General features: G+C 60.7%; 1 protein-coding gene across 1 annotated transcript in view; it reads left to right on the plus strand.

Annotated features, from left to right (window-relative positions):
• SDK2 (sidekick cell adhesion molecule 2) overlaps window positions 1-19,522 on the plus strand; it is a 243,119-nt gene that overhangs the window by 213,261 nt on the left and 10,336 nt on the right. Inside the window, 9 exon segments of the mRNA XM_039859879.1 lie at window positions 842-1,028; window positions 3,331-3,468; window positions 5,832-5,993; window positions 8,690-8,815; window positions 12,430-12,594; window positions 13,907-13,934; window positions 14,227-14,246; window positions 14,416-14,554; window positions 16,640-16,766. Coding sequence (XP_039715813.1) covers window positions 842-1,028; window positions 3,331-3,468; window positions 5,832-5,993; window positions 8,690-8,815; window positions 12,430-12,594; window positions 13,907-13,934; window positions 14,227-14,246; window positions 14,416-14,554; window positions 16,640-16,766 — 1,092 coding nt within the window.

A 19,522-nucleotide genomic window follows, 5' to 3' on the forward strand; every position in this document is an offset into this window, starting at 1 on the left:
CAAATTGAGAAATCTGAGAAGCCCGTGGCGTGCAGAAACCGCCTCTGCCAGAAGGTGGCGCCAAACGCTTTCTAATTCTCCTCGTGGCGCGGGTGCTTTCTGCCAGGGAGGGGTCCGAGTTCTGGAAACTAGCAAGAATCTCCGGTCACTGTCGCAGGCGTGAATCCCGCCCAGCGCGAAGCAATCGGGAAGCAGCGCGGAGCCCTGCAGAGCCTTAGTTCTTTACTCCTTCTGACCTTTGCTCCTCACCTCAGTCCTGGGAAGCGGGTGTCCTTAGTGTCACAATACAGGTGACGAAACTGCCACGCAGGGACGTCACTGGCTGAGTGGCAGCCTTAGTACATAGTGCTCTGGGGTTCAGCCACAGGCTGGCCTGTGGGCTTCCCGGGCTGTCGCGGGTCACCGGAGGCCCTGTCCACCTGGAGACGCCAATGCAGCAGGCCACCTGGCATGCCTCCCCAGCACCCAGGTGAAGCGACATGCTGGTCCTCACAGCCAGCCCATCACCGGGGCGGACAGACTCTGCCCTGTGTCAGGCTCCTGCCTCCTGGGGGCTGATGTGCAGGTGCCGTGCTCAATCCCACAGTCCCTGCGGTAAACGGATATGGCGGGCCTGTGCCCTTGTGGGGTTTACGGTCCAGCGGAGCCTGAAGTGTTGGGAAAGGAAGGTTCTGGAAGGGTGTCTAACGCAGCTCTTAGGTGCTTCTGTTCTCTTTTCTGGGTGGCTCACTCCGAAAGTGATCCTTCAGGGTGTGTAGGTCGAGCAAACGAAGGTGTCTCTGAGACCCGGGGGCAGGCAGGGGCTGTCTGTACCCGACTGCCACATCGCCTGTGCCCACAGATTTATTTCTGGGAGGATCAGCGGCGGAACCTCACGGAACGGGTGAAGACGCTTTTCCTGGCCGAGAACGGCGTGAAGCTCAAGAACTTGACCGGCTACACCACGTACATGGTCAGCGTGGCAGCCTTCAACGCGGCAGGGGACGGCCCTCCGAGCTCCCCCACCAGGGGCCAGACCCAGCAAGCAGGTGGGGAGAACGGCCGAAGCAGGGAAGGGTGGTCAGCCGGGAAGGGGAGGAGGGACCACCGGCCTCTGGCTCTTGTGGGGAGCGGAGGCAGCTGCCTTATCGCACCTGCTGAGGTGCCTGGCCTGGGCACCCAGGCCCCCGCGGGGTGCCTGCAGAGTGGGAGAGCACAGCCCACGTGTGTCGCTCGGAAGGGAGAAGCCTTGGAGAGAGCCCCTAGATCTCACCCCCCCACACACACATCCCGCCCCCGATGGCCGACCCGCACCCTGCCAGCTTCTGCTCCCTGCTGTTCCCACGGGACTTCCTCGTAGCTCCTTGGCCTTGCTCCTTCCACAAGCCTCTCCTGAGCATCTTCCATGGGTGCACACTGAGCTAGATGCTGGGACCACAGCAGCAAAGGAGACGGATGCGGTCCCCACCCCCGCACCCCCAGGGAGGGAGACAGATCATAAACAGCACAGGGACAAATTGACCTCTGGTGGCTGTCAGTGACCCAAGGACAGAGGCAAGGGGTGGGCGGGTGGCTTCGGATAGATTTGCCTGCGGAGGCCTCACTGAAGGGCTGACGTCGGAGGTGACATATGAGTGAGGAGAAGAGGTCCCCGTGGAACGTTCTGGAGGAAGCCTGTTCCGGGCAGAGGGGACAGCAGCTGCAAAGGCCCGGAGGCTGGAGGGGATTAGGGGGACAGGGAGACAGCCAGGTGGCTCTCGAGAACACGATGGCGAGGCCGGCTGCGGAGGATCTGGGGACTTCGGAAGGAAGATGGGGTTCATTCTAGGTATGTTGGGAGCCGCAGGTGGGTTTAAGCAGCTGGGCTGCAGGATTTGGTTTATGCTTTTAAAAGATGGTTCTGGCCGCCGGACACAAAACAGACGGGTGGAGGCCGGTGGGGTGGCCGGAGAGCAGGACAGGACAGAGGAGAGCGTGATGGCGAGAATCCGGCCCCCCGCGCAGGCAGAGCCAGCCCCGCACGCAGGGTCCCAAGTTACTTCTCAGGCAGCCGATCCTTCTGGAACCACGGGGGGTGGGCAGAGCAGGCATCGCCCCATCTCACGGTGAGCAAGGGTCCTCCAGCTTTTCCGTGCGGGAGCAGAGGCCCGAGCCCAGAGATCTGAGCCTGTCCTGCGCTGTCTTCGCTGCACTGGTTCTCGTCCTTTGCCTGTCACGGAGTTCTCTGCTCGTGGATTTGAATACAAACCTCCTGTGCTGACTTCCTTAAGCATCTTTTCCAACCTGCCGGTTGCCATTCTGTTCATTGCCTTTCTCTTCAAGAGAGCAAGGCCCATGGAGTCAGTTCCTAAGTGTTGTCCCCTCGAGGGACGAGCCTTGGCTCAGGAAAAACCCTTTCCCTCCACTGGCCCCCAAGGGTCTGTCTTCCTGCCTGTCCTGACCACTTTCTGTTGGTGTCATCTGCCGGAAGCGAGCCCCTAGGAGCCCGGAACCTTCCGTCACTGTGGCAGTAGAACAAAGTGTTCTGTCCCACGTCCCCGTAGCCAAGGGGAGGCAGGAAGGGCCCCCTGAGCTCGCCTTCCTCCTTCAAAGACTGCTCGCTGGCGCTGCCTGTCCCTGAGCTGGACAGAAGCAGGGTCAGCGTTAAGCTCTGGCTCGGTGGGGGTGGCCCTGGACAATAATAGCCCGGTCATTGCGCGGGAGCCAGCTCGAGATGCTGCCCCGCTGATGCGTCCTTGCCGCCCTCTCTGTCCTCCCCCAGAGGACCCCCCACACCATGTTTTTGGGTCGCTCTAGGGTTCTTAAGCCAAGAAAGTGTCTCTTCCAGAGGGTTTGACTGTCCTTGTCCCTGTCTACTCCTGGCAGCGTGGTCTCTGGGCAACAAGCCCTAGGGCCCCGGGGCCGAGAGAAAGACCACATTCTCTGCGCCTAATGCTCTGAGACGCAGACACCTTCTGCCTTCTCCACCAGGGAAGCGGAAGACAAGCCTCACAAAGCCAGGACATAGCCTGGCCCCGCGGAGACCCTACAGTGTGACACAGCCATGTCCTGGGCACCTAGCCAGGGCTCAGGCCACTTAGCAGAAGGAACTTGAGTTCTCCAGCTTTAGGGAAAAGAAAGTCTCTTTCTCTTCCAATTCTTGGACTCTGATCTTGGAAAGTTAGTGCTAAATGCACAGTGGCGGGGGCGGGGGGGGTCCAATGACCTCTGGTGACCCCGCCTGCACACAGCCCTGCTCTCCTGCTCCTCCCCGGCCCTCACCCCACCACCCCTGCTGGTTCCTTGGGGCCAAACAGGGCTCTGAGCCTCCAGGGAAGGAGGAAACAGAAACCCTCTGTGTGCCCCCTGCAGCCCCCAGCGCTCCCACCTCGGTCAAGTTCAGCGAGCTGACCACGACCTCGGTGAACGTGTCCTGGGAGGCCCCGCAGTCCCCCAACGGTGTCCTGGAGGGCTACCGGCTGGTGTACGAGCCCTGCACCCCCGTGGACGGTGAGTGGCCCCCAGCGCAGCTCCCTAAACCCCGCCTCGCGCTGGCTCCATCCTAGCCGGGGACTCTCCACCACACAGTGCATGCAGCAGGCGCCTCCCGGCGGATAAACGGGGAACTGAGGCCCGGACCAGGGGAGTGGGAATTCAAGGGGGACGCACGTTGGAGGCAAAGCTGGAACAGCGGCCCTAACTCCCGGGAGAGGGTTTTTAAATGTTCTCTTCCCCGTCAGTTGATGGCGGTGCGGGGAAGAAGCAGGGGAACCTTTGAGAGAGAGAACGTCCCATGGTGGACAGCTCTGTCGGGCCCATGAAGATGGGGAGCCCCTGATGGTCTGGCTATGCATGCTCCCCCAAATTCAGGGTCTCAGCCTTACTCCAGGTTTGGCCTTCTTTGCCTTTTGCGGGGTCAGGAACTCCTTCGGGATTCTGATAAAAGCCTTGGAGCCTCTCCTCAGAAAGATGCACAAATTTGGGGGGATTATTGCACCCCCGTTCCTTCTGTGAGCCTCAGATATGAGCCCTGTTCTGCAGGTAGACTCCCTCTGCCCCTGAGCCCTGCCTGTCCTGAGAGCGCCCCCCACAGCTCCTTCCCACCCCTCCCTCTAGGCCAGGCTGGGATCCTGCCCCACCCGTGGGCTCCCCTAAGGGGCCACTCCACCATAGCTGATGTGAGTGAGCCCAGAAATCACGGCTGTTTTCTTAGGCAGGAAGGAGAACTGGGCTCTTGTTTGCCTGCGTCCAGGTCCAGAGCCCAGCTAGGCCCTGGGATGTGGCTGACCTACCCAGTGGCGCCCCAGTGGCCAGGGGTGACCCGACCGCCTCCAAGCTCGCCCCTCCCCTGGCCGGAACAAGGGCTAAAGCCCCGAGAACACTAGAGTGGCCAGCAGTTCTGGGTCAGCCAAGGGAACAATGGCCCTCAGTCTTCTCTGCTGCCACCTGCATGTGTGCTAGGACGCTGTGGGGGGGGGGCGGCCCCCGGAGGTGTGGTCAGGTGCAGGGAGGGCCCGGAAAGGTGCTGTCATCCCTGACTCCTGACAGCAGGGGGGAGGAGCACAGAGGACAGCACAGGGCTCAGCCAGCTCCGGCCCCGGGGGCTCCCTCACCTTGACAGGTGTGAGCCCTCTGCCCTCGGTCCCTCCGCCCAGCGGGGTCTGGACACGGGGCTGACCCCTCGTGCTTACATATTCCCGGCTGCCCCGCCATGGCCCAGGGAATGGGACCGTCAGGCCCCGCGTGCGGCTGGACCGCCCCAGCCTGACCAGCACCGTGTCTGCCCCCCGGTGTTTGCCTCAGCCCCCCTGAGTTCAGCTCAGCAGCATCGGGCCTCCCAGAATCCAGCGACTCCCTTTCCTCGAGGGAAGACCAAGGCCCAGGCAGACGAGGGGTTTGCTCAGAGGTGTCAAGGCGCGGGTACCCAGAGCCTGTCTCTGTTCTGGGTCCTGGGGCGCATCCCCACGTCACCCGCAGCGACTTCATTCCTGCAGGAAGCTCCCCGGTTCTGTTATTCAGCCCTTCGCTCACTCAGTGAACAGATGGGCCCCTACCACACGCAGGTGTTCCGCTGTCCTATTTAATGTCCTAACACCCTGCCTGAGATGCTGTCGAGACCCTCACTCGGCAGAACAAACTGCGGCCAGGTAGGGGGCGTGGCCAAAGTCCCCAGGGCCAGCACTGGGGTCTGGGCCCAGCCCCAAGGTTGTAAAGGCTGTCTCCCAGGGGTGACCGGCACGCCCAGGTGACACGGGAGCCGAAAGCCAGTCCCGGACCTCAGGGCGGCTGGCAGACAGTGAAGCAGAGAACACAACTCCCACCTCCTGAAAACCATCCCAGGCTTCCCCCCTAGTTGCTACAATTTGGGGGGCAGTCGACGGGAGGTCCTTGTGAGCTCCCAGCGCTCGCTGGCACAGGAGGGAGCAGGGCGCCCAGGCAGAGCGGAGGCTGTCCTCGGCTGGCTGCAGGTGTGTCCCCTGCAGTGCCAGGCTGTGCTGTCTTTACAGCAGCACTTCCTAAGAGAGGATCGTGGGATCTGAGTTCAGTGGGGAGAGGATGTGGGGGAGCAAACGCGTGGGGTGCAATAGTTAAACAGGATGGCGAGTCGCTTTTCCTCCACGTGTTAACGGGCCTTGTGGTGATTCAGCAGACACACAGAGCGTGGGTAGCTTTTCTCAAACTTGTTTAGCTGTGGAACCCTTTTCCCTGAAAGCAGCCACAGGACTGTGGTCTGAGACGCTGCTGTGCGGCCAGGATGCAGGCCCCTCTCAATGTCGATGGGGGGCAGCCCCGGCCGTGCCTGATGCCCTGAACCCCGAAGCCCTCACCCGCCCCACGATCCCCACATGCTCTGCTTCCCCCCCTCACCCCAGGTGTCAGTAAGATTGTGACAGTGGACGTGAAGGGGACCAGCCCTCTGTGGCTCAAAGTGAAGGACCTGGCCGAGGGTATGACCTACAGGTTCCGCATCAGAGCCAAGACCTTCACCTACGGGCCCGAGATCGAGGCCAACGTCACCACGGGCCCCGGCGAAGGTAGGGGAGCTTCGGGCGGGTACGAGAGCCGCCACCCTCCACGCACCGCACTCAGCCCCCACCCCAAGTTGGAAAGGGGTCTGGAGCCAAGCTAGAGCCTGGAGACACGGGAATGAGCAAGAAGTAGCCCCTGGCGGAGCTCGTGGGCTTGAGGGGCTGCAGGCGTGGGCGGAAACACAGGAGCTCGAGAGGATGGGGTGGGCCTGGGGGCAGGAGGGGAGGGGTGTGGTGTTGGTGGAGGTGTGAGGAAAGGGGGCTGGGCTGAAGAGGGTCACCTGCGCCATCGGATGCTTCTCGAGATGCCACTTAGCTCTGGGGTTCTTGCGATAAGTGCAGATTCCTGGGCCCCAGGAAATCAATTTCTGAGCACCCTCCCTGGGAAAGCGCATGTGAATAAGAGCTGAGGGTGGCTCTCTGGCACCCACTGTGAGAACCACTGCTCTGCACCTGCCAGGCTGCACCCTTCCCAGACACCTGAGGCCGCCAAGGTTAGGGGGAGGGGGGAAGAAGGGAGCAAGGCAGGGGAGCGCTGGGCCTGGGGCGGGGGAGGGGGGAGCACTGGGCACCAGGGAGGAAAGAGTGGCTTGGTTTGGCTTTCGTGAGGCCTCTGAACTTGCTTTCGGGGGAATGTCTCAGGGCACCCGCACTGCTTGAGGTTTAGCTCTCCAAAGTTCGTGTCACCCACGCAGGAGATCTGTCCCCTCCTAAACCCCAAAGCTGCCTCCCAGGCCACTCCGTCCCTCTCTCCCTGAGAAAGAACACAACCCATTCCAAACTTTTCCTGAACCCCCTCCTCCTCGCCCTCCTCCCAGCCCCACGGGCCGGGCCAGGCCGGGCAAGGCCTCCTGTAACCAGGGCCTGGCCCCTGGGAGGTGAGCTGGGCCTCTCACCCACCAGGCGAGTGATGTGCCCCCTCTGCTGGCTCAGGCCGGGCCCCCTGCACTTTCTCTTTCGGGCACTTTCTATTCTCCTCCTCCTCTTCCCCGGAGCAGCCATCCAGCTCCGGGAACAAAGCCCGCGTGGCTGCAGGAGGAAGCTTGTCCCAGAGTTGCCCCCTCTGCCCGGCACCTGCCCCCAGCCCCTCCCACGCGCCTCTCACCTGAGCCCGAGTCCTGAGAAACAAAAGCAGGAAGAGAACGGTCAGGGCCGCAGTGGCGAGGACAGAGACAAGGCCTGGAGGACGGACCGTTCTAACTGAGGCCTGAAGTGTGCCAGGCCGGGGGCGGGAGGGGTGCAGGGAGTACAGAGGAGGAGGGGGCCCTCTGCGGAATCACCGAGCTGCACTCTGGGGGCCTGGGTGAGGAGGGGTCACAGGGAAGGGGCGTGCAGCCAGGTGACCTTTTCCCCCAGGCCAGGCAACAGCTGGACGCAGGAAGCTCCTGGTCACCAGGAGATGGCAGCTCCTTCTCTCAGCCCTGGGTGCTGTCCTGTGCAAAATGAGAACTGGGGTTCCTAAAAGCCACCCCCCCCCCGACCCTTCACACCTCCCTGGGTTGTGTCCCACACCCCCGATCCCTTAGCCGCCTTTGCCCTGTGCTGTAGGCAGGACGTGCGTTGGGGAAGGAAGGAAGGAAACAAGGCCCTTTGAGGTCCCGGGGGGGACTGGACGCAGGGTGGGCAGCGGCTGCCAAGCTCTGATGGTGAGTCCCTGGCCTCCCGGCCGGACCACCAGCTCTCCTGGGCCCAGAGAACCTGCAGCCCGATGCTGGACTCTGGACTCCTCTCCCAGCAGGCGCCCACAGGGGCCACCCACACTGGCTCGGCAGGCCAGTCACCCACCCACTCACTGGCTCATTCCCTTGTCCTATAAGCACATAAGAAGCACCTACTGCGTGCCGGGCTCTGGGCAGGCAGGGCTCCATGTCTGATGGAGAACAGGCGTGTGAGTGACAGTGCACAGGGCGAGGGCCTTGGGGACAGTGGAGCACCAAGGACGGACATGGGCCTGCACTGCAGGGCAGCCTGGGGGGAAGGAGCTCAGGGCCTTTGGTGGGCAGAGCTGGCTCACGCCTCTCGCTGTGGAAGTGAACTTGCTCCTGCCCTGGCTGCTGAGTCCGTGCTCCCGCCAGGACCGAGAGGCCCGTTCCTCCCCCTCCGAGCAGCAGAGGCCCAGGGCTGCTGCAGCCCCAGCTCCTCTCCCCCCGCCTTACAGCAAGTGCACCTTGGACGGGGGGAGGATCTCAGGCAGGAGGTAGGGCCGGGAGAGATGTCGGGGGGCCCTTCAGTCCCCCCCACACCAACCTCCTCCCATCATGGGCCTATTCTGCCATTGTCGCACCCACCTGTGCTGCCCCCCATGACTCTCTCTTTGGGCCTCACATTCCAAAAGGCCCTTTCCGATAGGGAAACTGAGGCACCGGAGGGCTACGTGAATGGATCGGTTTCCCATCTAAGGGTCCTGGTGAGACACACGCTCTCCTGAATCTGCTCCAGGCACCCTCCAGGCATCACCCACATACCGTAGTCTCCTACCCTTAAACTTGGAATTCAGGGTCCGGGGGTGACCCAGAGGAGAATGTCATTGGATTCCGCGGGCCCTGTCTGAGATGCACTCCTCGGGCCCGGGCATGTGCAGGGTTTCCGGACGCCCCTGGCTGGGGCTGGCTTTGTCACCGGCCCCTCCCGCTGGAGCACAGGCAGACAGGCTGGGTGCGTCGGGCCCCGTCCATCCCTTGCCCTCTGTGTGCTGTTCGCAGGCGCCCCGGGACCACCTGGCGTGCCCATCATCGTGCGGTACAGCTCCGCCATCGCCATCCACTGGTCCAGCGGAGACCCTGGCAAGGGGCCCGTCACCCGCTACGTGATAGAGGCCCGGCCCTCAGGTACACCTGCCCGGAGCCGGCTCTTCCTGTGGAGCAGGCGTCCTCACCTTCCTTTCTCCCTCCTTCCTGAGTCCCTCCACTTGGCACGTTTCTGTCTGTTGTCACCTGAGATGGCGCTCGTGCTATGCCGGGTGAAGCTAGAGGTGGCCTATGTGAGGGGGAGACGGGGAGGTGCACCCCAGAGACCGGTGCTTCGTGCCAGGTAAGCTCCAGCTCAGGGGAGGCGTCACTCAAGAAGACAAATATGCAAAGAGTTGAGGTCACATGAGTGACATGGCCACGTCCTCCACGCAAGCCCCACTGACCAATGCCCCGTGAGAAGGCCGGCTGCCCCCCAGAGCCCCCAGCTGTCTCTTTAAGGCCTGTCTCTGCCATCACGCCTGTCTTGGCAGTTCCTGTAACTGTACCAGCCTCTCCCGTCAAGCCTGAAATCGAATCACAGGGACTTCCAAAGCCATCAGGAGACGAGTGGCTGATCTGTCGCTCCGGGGGGCTGCTCCGCAGGCTCCTGTTTCATGGCCACGGTGACACCTGCTTCTCCCGTCTCCCCTCACCCGCGGGAGCCCTCGGCCGCCGCCAGCACCCTCCGCTGCTCGGCGTCCGAGTTTGTCAGAGGGGTCAGAGTCGGCAAAGGCTAGAGGCTTGTTTTCGGTCTTCCATGGACCCAGGATTAGGGGCTTGAAATCAAGAAATTAAAAAAAGACGGCCACTGGAGCAGCAAATAACAGTCACGTCGGGAGGTCATCAGGCCCGGCCTGGCTAACACCGCTAACAGCAGCATCAGACAGCCCCGTGCCAAAGGGTTAATCTCTTGGGGTAGCTGAGCCCTAGTCATCTCGATAGCAATAGTTAATCCCAGTGGTTCCTGGAAGCCGCTTCACCCCATCAGCGCCTTAATCTTAGGCTGATAATTATAGTCAAAAAGCTAATATGTCCTGCAGCCCAGAGCCAACGTGTAGCTGGAAGGTATACATGGGGTTGGCTCTCTCCCTGCTCCAGATGGTCCCTTCCCGGCCTTCCAATGCCAGCTGCTGAGTTGGCCGAGAGACCGCTGTGTTCTTTGCCTCACCATGGCCCGAGCCTGTTTTTTCCCACCCGAGCTGGCCGGCCGGGGTGCCAGGCTGCGGAATGTTGGCTCCAGACTTTGGCCCTGTTGAATTTCCCATGTTCCCTGGGGGACCCGGCCTGGGACCTGGTGTTCCGGGTCTGGGGGCTGCGACTTAGTCCATACAGGTGGACTCAAGGACTGAGGAAAGATCACGGCAGGACCCCCCGAAGATCGGGACGCGGAGCAGAGCCCGAGGGCTGGTGGCAGGCGTGGCAGGCATGGCAGGCGGTGAGGAGCGGCCGGGGAGCGTGGGGCGGCCGCTCCCCGAGGCTGTGTGTGTGCGAGCAGGCCCCCATTAGGGCTGGGCGTCTCCCTCACCCCCCACCCCCGTGCCCCCGGCGACATGTGGCCTCACCCTCAGGATGTGCTTGCTGTGCGCTGGGCAGAACCAACTATGTACCCGGAGCGGCCAGCGCTGAGACTAGCGAGGGCCTCACTCGCAGCCTCGGGCAGTGGGACCCGCCCCGCAGATCAGCCGACCCCCAGGGCTGGAGGCCAGAGCCACGCCGTGACGTCCCAGCAGCTTCTGGCCTGGCCCCACCGCCCCGACCCTGGTCTCTGTGTGGGGCAGAACAAGGCAGGGCAGACAGCAGGCAGGAGGCCCCAGCTCCTGGGAGGCAGCGGGCCCTGGCCGAGCCCATCGGCAGACGCTGATTCGGCTGCTGATCGCCCTGGGCACGGTGCTGGACACGGTTCAGTGCCCAGAGCTGTCAGACGGCTCTGCGCTGACCCCCGGCTCTGCTACTTAGCGCCGTGCGGCCCAGGGAAGATGGTCCAGCTTTCTCTGAGCCTCGGTTTCCTCATCGGCAACCTGGGCCCAGCGGTTCTTCCTCCTCCTCGTTGCCGTGGGGATGAAGAGCCAAGCCCTGAGAGCCAAGATGCTCGACGAGGAATGAGAGTCGCTGTCGTGTTGTCCTCAGGATCATTATCATCGCTGTCCCTGTCGTGGATGAGGGAATTCAGAGTCGCAGAAGAAAAACAGATTTGCACCCCCCACCCTTTAGATTTCGAGGAACGCAGCGCTGAAGTCGGGACACGTTTGGGGGGCACTGAAGAGGCCAGGGAAGAAGGGTTGGCATTCATTCATTCAGCGACGGAGGGCACCTGTGCTGGACGCGGGGCTATGTGGACGAATTAGGCATGAACGCTGCCCAGGAGTCCCCAGCCCAGCAGAGAAAGGGGTTGAACAGAAGATGGGGTGCGTGGGAGGCAGACACCCAAAACCGAAGAAACAAGAGGGAAGGTGTGTCCAAGGCTCAGGACCCTTCCGCGAGGACAGCAGATGACACCCCTACTCCCCAGCCCCCCTGAGAATTAGAGAGTCTGGACGGGAAGGGCAGGAAGGCAGCTTCCACAGGTGCCACCACACTCTTGGTCCAAACTTCCGAAACGATGATGCGGGCTGTGGCATCGTTGACTGGGGTGGACCTGCCAGAAAGTGTGGTGTGGGAACTAACCAAATCCATCAGCCCCAGGGAGGGGCCGAGCTGGAGCGTTGGGGGTTGGGGGGGCCCCTGGGGTCTGAAAGGCAGCTCTTCCCCGCTCAGAGACAAGAAAGCAGGGTGGGCTAGAGCCAGAGGGGCCGGAGGGGCCGGAGGGGCCGGTAGGGGTCGGCCCAGGGCAGTGCACCCTGGAAGGCCCACTGGCAGCTGGGTCACCTTCCTGGAGTAGGCCGGGGGATGGGGGGGCCTGTGAGCTCAGCCCACTGAGGTCCTTCTAAAATCTCTGGGCCGCTGGCCCACGTAAGAAGGGAGGCTGACTGGGGCCCAGGGTGGCTCGACACTTTGGTTCCGGAATCAGCCTGTGCTGGCAGGAGCGGGGGACTCGCCCTCCTCCGAAGGGCGGAGGCCATCGAATCGAGCATCTGGCCCGGCCCCTGCCAACCTCCTGTGTCTTCTGCTGGAGCAGCATGCACGGACGAGGGGCGTGAGCCTGGAAGAAAGTCAGGGGCTCAGGACGAGGTGGCTGGCCAGACCCTCACAGGCAACCCCAGCCCCTCCGGCAACTGTTTAAAAAAAAGTGCTCGTTTTTCGTTTTTGTTTTTTTGTTTTTTTGGTGTGATGTCTCTACTACATACGTTTTGAATAGGAATGGAGCTCGGAAAAACAGGGGTCTGGTGAAATACAGGAGGGTCCACCCATGTGATAAATGCATAGCCAGCCACTTAAAGTCACGTCGACCAGGACTTTTTAATGACACGAAAAACAGAATATACAGAGTCCTGCCTCTAGGGCTCAGGTGCTGAGTCTGTTCCAGTCGGTGGTATTGGGTTCTTTGTTACAGTATTTTCTGCATAGTACACATTTTAATGTTTTATAGATATTGTCACTAAAAGAATTAAAGGGCCGGATGTTGCAAAAAAGGTATCTTTAAAAAACAAAATCTCCTGAGGACCTACTAGGCGTCAAGCACTGGGATCGGTGTCGGCAGAGCGTTCCAGAGGGGGCAACAGGTGGGATGGGGGGCCTCCCCCTCACGGGGCACTGCCCTGTCTGTGCTCTTGCAGACGAGGGGCTGTGGGACATCCTCATCAAAGACATCCCCAAGGAGGTGACCTCCTACACGTTCAGCATGGACATGCTGAGGCCCGGCGTGAGCTATGACTTCCGGGTCATCGCGGTCAATGACTACGGCTTCGGCGCGCCCAGCAGCCCCTCCCAGTCTGTGCCAGGTACCGGCCTGTGGGGGGAGGGGCAGGGCGCCCCTTGGAAGAGGCGGGGCGCTGGGGAAGGAGAGGCATCGGAGCACCGGAAGCATTGGGGTGGGGACCGAAATGCGTCGTCCTCTCAGGGCTTCATAGCGGCGAGCCCTGGGTCAGCTTGCAACTCCAGAAGAAGCTGGGGACAATGGCTCTTGGGGGTTGCTTTTCAAGGACTCCAGAAGCCCTGGGTGGGGTGCCCAGTGGGTTTGTGGACAAATCAGTGGGCCCAAGATGAGACCTTCCATGAGCTCACCACCCAGGAGATTCAAGGGCGCCAGGCTATAAACTGTTTCCATAGAAACCACCCCCCAAAACAGACAGAGTCAGCAGCCAGAGAAGCACGAGCCTTGCCCACCGACCGGACTGAGCCGTGCCTGGGTGGGGTGGGCGGCCATCCTCCCCTCTCTCCCCTCATCCCGCCCATGAGCCTGTCCCAGCTCACAAAGGCCTCTGCTACCGAAACCCGTGACCCCAAATCTAACCACCAACCGCTTTTAATACCAAAACCTCTGCCCTGGAGGCAGCATATAACTCAGAATTCCTCCTCGCCGGCCGAGTTTCAGAAACCCGGCCACCTCCCTCCACCCACACACTCTCACCCTTGCCCAGACTGATAGAACCAAGTCGTGGGAAATAAGCATTCCAGGACCGAAAGAGAAGCCAGCCCCGCATGAGGCAGCGGCGTGAGTTAGCCTGGCTGCGTGCAGAACGCTTAGTCCTGGGGGCTCTGAAGGAAGGGAGCCCCATCTGGAGAGGCGTTCTAAAGACCCCCTCATGTTTACCCTCCCAACACCCCCTGCTTTCTGCTAACCGGGAAAAGAGTCACGACTGCACAGTAACTTCGACCTGGAGAGCTCTCTGGGCTCTCACTGAGTAATAGGAGCCAGGTGGAGTCTTACCTATCAGTGGTTGGGCTGTGGGTAACAGTAAGAGAAAGGAAAAGAAAAATCAGCAAACTGCATACCTCCTTGAGCCTGTTATTATTGTCTCAGCAGACATCTCCTGTGTCCCCAGCACTCTCCCCTCCCAGGGCCCAGAGGCAGCCCTCAGGAAAGCCCCCAGCGCAGCCCAGGGGTGTGCAGGCTGGCACTGAAACTGCATCCCTCCCAAACATTTATCTCTACCATTCAACCTCTCGTTCAGGGGCACAGACCCATACCTTCTCCTGAGAGCAGACGTATTTTGGTGGGAGGCAGGCTGAGGTGGGGTCCCAGGCAGCGGGGCAGGAGGGGCTGGAGGCGGCACCTGTCTCCTGACACCTTGCCCCCATCCATGTTCCCAGCCCAAGAAAGCCAACCCATTCTGAGGGGGTGGGCAGTTCCTGGTGGTCACTTCCTTCATTGACGCTCATCTTCATCTTCTTCCAGATGCTTCCCATTGCTCTCTGTCAGGGAGGCCAGAAGAGCAGGAAGTATGCCAGAAGACAACCAACCAGACCCGGTGGAGCCGGCACCTGCCCAGCCCTGCTGTGGGGCTGGACTTCATGTCTGCCTCCTTTTTTGGCTTTGGAAATTTTGGGAGGTCTCTCTCTCTCTCTCTCTTCTCTCTCTCTCTCTCCTCTCTCTCTCTCTCACTCTCTCTCTCTCTCTTTCTCTGTCCCAGAAACACGTCTGTGCTGATCGGTGGGGCAGCCTGGGCTTCTTGCACAATCTCCATCTTTTATTTTGGTTTCGGCTCTAAGAAGGAAAATAAAGGAGGGCAGCCCAGCCAGCTGGGGGAGGGGAAGCCACCTGACCTACAGGGATGGAGTGGGTGACCGGATGTCCATCTCCCCCCACCCCACGCGCCCAGGGAACAATGCCAAGTCGGGTGCCCTGAGCCACGGGGAGATGATGAGCTTGGATGAAAGCAGTTTTCCTGCCCTGGAACTCAACAACCGGCGGCTGTCCGTCAAGAACTCCTTCTGCAGGAAGAACGGCCTGTACACCAGGTAGCGGGCTCTCTGCATGGGGGGCCAGAGGATGGCGGTGTGGGGAGCAGCAGCGCCAGGTGTGGAGGACTCTTGGGAGGACCACAAAGCAGGCGGTGCCCACTTGGCTTCACCGTGCCCCAGAAACGGCATTCCAGCTGGAAATGGTCAGCAAAAGACACATCGAGACCCAGGCAACACTGCCAGGGGCTGGGGCTGCAGCCCGGGTGAGGGCACACCGGGGAGAAAGCCACAAGGGGGTGGGTTTCTGTCAGCGACAGCACAATGCAAATAACTTGCACGATTTTCAAACCAACCTACCGCCGTTTGGAGCCTGCTGTTCCTAGGAGCCGCCTGAAGCCATGACAGTCACTTGTCCCTAAGGGAAGATGGACCCAGCAAAGGTGGGCTGGGCAGACGCGGCTGAGTGAGAGGCGCCAGGAGCACTCCAGGGCTGCTAATGCCCTGCCTGTCTTTCTCAAAATTCTGGAAAGAAAGAGCCCTCCAAGTGTAGACATCCCGTCCCCTGGGTCCTTACTCATCCCCGTTGTAGTTTTAGGGCACTTTTCTCCCGCCTGACCCCCCACCCTCCACCCACATCCACACTGTCAGCATCGTCCTCAAAGGGCAGCATCTAAGCACAGCCAACCCAGAAGGACGAGGCTGATGGCACACACCCACTCCTGCTTCCGCTGGCTCGTCCCCAGCCCAGGCCCGCTCCCAGTGGCCCGCCGGGCTGCCCGTCTCCAAGGCCAGGGGCGGCTCACAGAACTTCTCCGTGTCTGGTCCTGGAGGGAAGAGGTGACGTGTGTGTCCTTCAGGAGGACACGGGGAGAGGACACATGCATGCCAGCTCCCATCCCGCGCCAAAGCCAGCTTCCCAAAGAAAGGGCTATTTGAGGCCACAGTGGCCTCAGCCCCGCCAGGCTGGCTCCAGGGCCCTGCCACGTGGAACAAGGGGACATTTCACCAATGGCCCGGCCTCGCCTGCCTCTCACGCCCACTGAGTACACACACCGCAGCCCCCGAGCGTCCCTACACTGCTGGGCATACACAGAAATGCCGTTTGCACCAAACCAGCCCCAAGCTCTGGGGCCTGACCAACCATGTGACACTGCCAGGCCCCCTCCCCCCCACTCACCCTGCATGTCGATGAGACAGCGTTGGCCTGGCACCCCATCTTCTCCTTCCTCTTTGTGTCATGCCTTTGCCTGTCTTGTCTACACAAAGCTGCTGTTAATACGGTTATTGTTTCGTGTTTAAGTAATTTAGAGATGGGGCTGTGTCGACTGGAATGAAATCAGGGTAGATGCAGCACAGGAGGTTGGAGGGCTCGGGGTTGCTTGTGACGTATTCCCCAGGCCATGGCGTATTCTCAGAGCAACATTTCTGCAGCAAACAGCCATAGACCCCCATGCCAACGGCCGGGGTTCAGAGCCACAGTTCCAGAGAAACCTTTCTGGAGCAGCCTGGGCAGATCTCGGGGCATCAAGCCCTGAGCAGCGCCCTTCCTGCACCCCATTCTGAAGTTAGAATCATGGAGGGCCCGGGGCGCCCTGTTCTGGGTGTTTGCTCCAATGACTCAGAACCCAGCCTCTAACTCACCGGCATTACATAGCTTCCTCTGGGCTGATTTTTCGCAGGTAGGGTGTGACTTAGCAGCTGGAACCACTTCTGGTCTCCCAGATCGGGAGGGGGTTAAGATCACTTTGAGAGTTTAAGAGTTACAAGGGGGGAGTTTGTCTGCAGCGCTGGTCTCCAGGCCTCCCCTGAGAACGCTTTGGAACATTCGCAGCCAGGTGGTCCCCATGCCTGAGGTTTGGAACCGCAAGTGGAAAATCAAGTTGCTACCCACGCACTCAACACCCCCCTCTGCCTTTTCCCTGGGGCCGATTCCCATGGTCCTGTGCTCCCTGAGCCTTCCCCACCCCAGGCGGGTCTCCGGCCCATGGTTCGCCTTCCAAGATGCAGGCCTATGAAGAGCACACAGTAAGATAGAGAGCTCCGAGGGCCTGCGGGCCTCGAGGCCGCACCGTGGCCTCCCCCGGCCAGGGTCGGCTGCTCTGAGCGAGGCCGCCCCTCAGCTTCACCCCACTCTCTCCCTAGGTCTCCGCCCCGGCCCAGCCCGGGCAGCCTGCACTACTCAGATGAGGATGTCACCAAATACAACGACCTCATCCAGGCGGAGAGCAGCAGCCTGACTGAGAAGCCCTCGGAAATCTCCGACTCTCAGGTGAGGGGCGTGTCGTCTCAGGTGAGGGGCGGGAAGGCCAGGTGTCCCAGAGAGGGGGACAGAGCAGCCCTTCCCAGAGTGGGGCCCTGCATGAGCACTGTCTCAGGGGCGCCCGTTCCTCCTCTCCTACGGGCCATAGAAACAAAGGCGCCCCAGCAAACGATCCGGAAGTCACACGTCGGCCAGCCACCACCTCCCAGGCTGTGCTCAGAGTTTGCACCCAGGGCTAGTGGGGTCCCCGAAACGGTCCCCCAAGAGCATGGTCCTCAGACTCTCAGGAGTCACCCCACATGCTCATTCAATCACTCTGACCTGCATAGGCCTGCGCAGGCCTGGAGAGGGAGGCTGACACAGCAGCCTGCATCGCCAGAGGCCGGGGAACCAATTCGCCGAGCTAGTGAGGGTCAGAATGCGCCCCAGAAATGGAAGGCTGTGTGCTCTCGGGCCCCAAGGATGGGAGTCGGTGTAGACTGGTGAGGCATTAGGCTTTGGAGGTTCGGACCTGAATTGGAATCCTGGCTCTGCTGCCTTTGAGCTGGGGTGTCCTGGGTGTGGTGTGTAACATCTTTGAGCCTCAGTTTCTCCATCTGTAGAATGGGCGTGAGTAATTACAGGCTGTCTCCTGGGCCTGTGCAAAGGATCTGCTGTGATCAGGCTCAGAGAAGCTCAGCATAGGGCCTGGCACACGACAACTCTTCAGTAAATGCCAGCTCTTCTATTCGGAAGGAGACGGTGCCTCTGGGAGACACAGAGCTTTATAGAGGCTGCCATCAGGTGGGCCACGACGGGACACTCTGTCCCAGGCTATGGGGAGAGGGGGCCGAGTGCATTCCAATGCAGCGATGTTATGGCCTCCCACTGCAGCCCTCTCGGCCTTGGCCGAGACTGGTGGTTGCCAAGGAAGGGCCGAGAAAGGCCAGCGTGTCCCACGCCCTGGACCTTTCTGCCCGGTCCTAGGAGAGGACGAGAAGGAAGAGGGGCCAGCAGGGCACAGGGTTGTCGGTCGTGTAGGAGGTGCCAGCAAGCCTGGGATCCAGCTGTGGGCCCCGTGGACCGAGGGCCTTTCGCCCACTGCTGGTTTGTTTGGCTCCAAGGTTACTGACGGGCTTGGCACAGCCGAGCTGGCCGGAGCTAACACCCCCGCTCAGAGCTGGCAGGGACAGAGTCCCCAACCTCGCCTGGCTTACGCAGGGACTCACATGATTCAGGTTGTGGCATCTCATTATAAGTATTTAACTCCTTGCAGCCACATAAATGTAGGGACTCACAAGGCCATGCTGCCCTGAAGCATAATTTTTCTTTCTTTCTCCCCAAAGACGGTGGCGAGCACTTAGATCAAAGTAAAATTCATAAAAGATAAAGGGACTCACCCTACCAGGGAACTCTCTAAGCCCTGCTCCTGTCTACAGAGAGCAAGGCGGTGGCCACCCAAAGGGCCTCCCCATGTTGTTCTGGCCAGCCTCCATTGACCTTCTGCATGAATTATCTTTAAAAAAAAAACAAAAACTTAAGCCCATCTTCAAAGGGTAAAGACAGACACTCAGGGGAAAGTGCTACAGGCACTAAAGTCCGTTCCCCAGAAAGAAAGACACTCCCGCAGCTTTGGACAAAGGGCCACTGGCCTGGTTGACTGGCCCCATCCAATGGCCGCTTTGAAAAGCAGCCCTCCATTTGGAAAGCAGCAGCCTTGGCTGTGGTCGGTGCTGGCCTTGGCCTTGAAACCCAGCTCCACGCCTCACTGTCTGCGGGATGGGGAGGGGGTCCTTCGCAGCCTCGCCCACGCTACACAGTGGCCGGGTCCCTCCGAAAGGCTGTCCTCAGAGATGTGAGAGCCCGGGGAGACCCTGAGAGTGTGCAGCCATCAGTCGCCCGTGTCCCCCAGGCCCAGAGCTCTGGCATGCTGTGCCATTGTTGAATGCGCCCTTGTTAAGAGGGTGAATGGCTTCCACACCTGTTCGTAAAGCACCACCACCCTGAGCCCCTAAGTGTTGCCAAGAGCACCCCAAGCATACTGCCGTGTGATGCTGGGGTTCAGTGAGGGGATGATGGGCCCCTGCTTCAGCCAGTGGCTTCTCGTCTGTGCCTCCAGGGTCACACGAGAGTTTGTGCCTTAACAGCTAAGGGGGCCCGGATGTTCACACCCGTCCAGGGAGGTGAGCAGACACTGGCTCCTCAACACTCATTTCTCCGACGTGTACTGTGAGGACATGGAGGGGATGGGGATACAGCCCCGCCTCCCAGGAGCTCCCCATGGGCTAGAGGGGACAGTCTGGAGACAGAGCTGCTGGCCTCCCTGTCACGCCCTTGTTACCGACACAAATAATGAGATCTGGTGACTGCTCACTGGCCCCCCCCGTGAGGAGCCACTCGATGGCACATCAGTGTCTGGATTGTGAGCGTCCACTGTTGTGACTTTCAGTCCTGGGCTTATGGCGGATGCCACCTTTAGTCCTCCTGCCGTGATGGTTTCTGCAAGTGCATGTCCCTAAGGCCCACACAGGCCGGCCCCTCTGCGTCTGCTGCTCTGGAGAGGGATTGCCTGTGCTTCGAAGTCCCCCTTCCCCCAGGTCCTCTTAGAGTGGATTTTGCCTGTGCTGCCTGGTTTATATTCTAAGTCAGACCACCCAAAACTCACTCTCCAAAATCAGTGGAGATCTGCCAGCCGTTTCCCTGTGATACGGTAATAAACGGGAGTCCACGTCACTTATAAACAGACACACATGACACCATGTGAGAAAGGCCATAGGGGGTTGTGG

The sequence above is a fragment of the Pteropus medius genome, unplaced genomic scaffold (assembly GCF_902729225.1).
Source record: "Pteropus medius unplaced genomic scaffold, Ma_sr-lr_union100, whole genome shotgun sequence".
NCBI lineage: Eukaryota > Metazoa > Chordata > Mammalia > Chiroptera > Pteropodidae > Pteropus > Pteropus medius.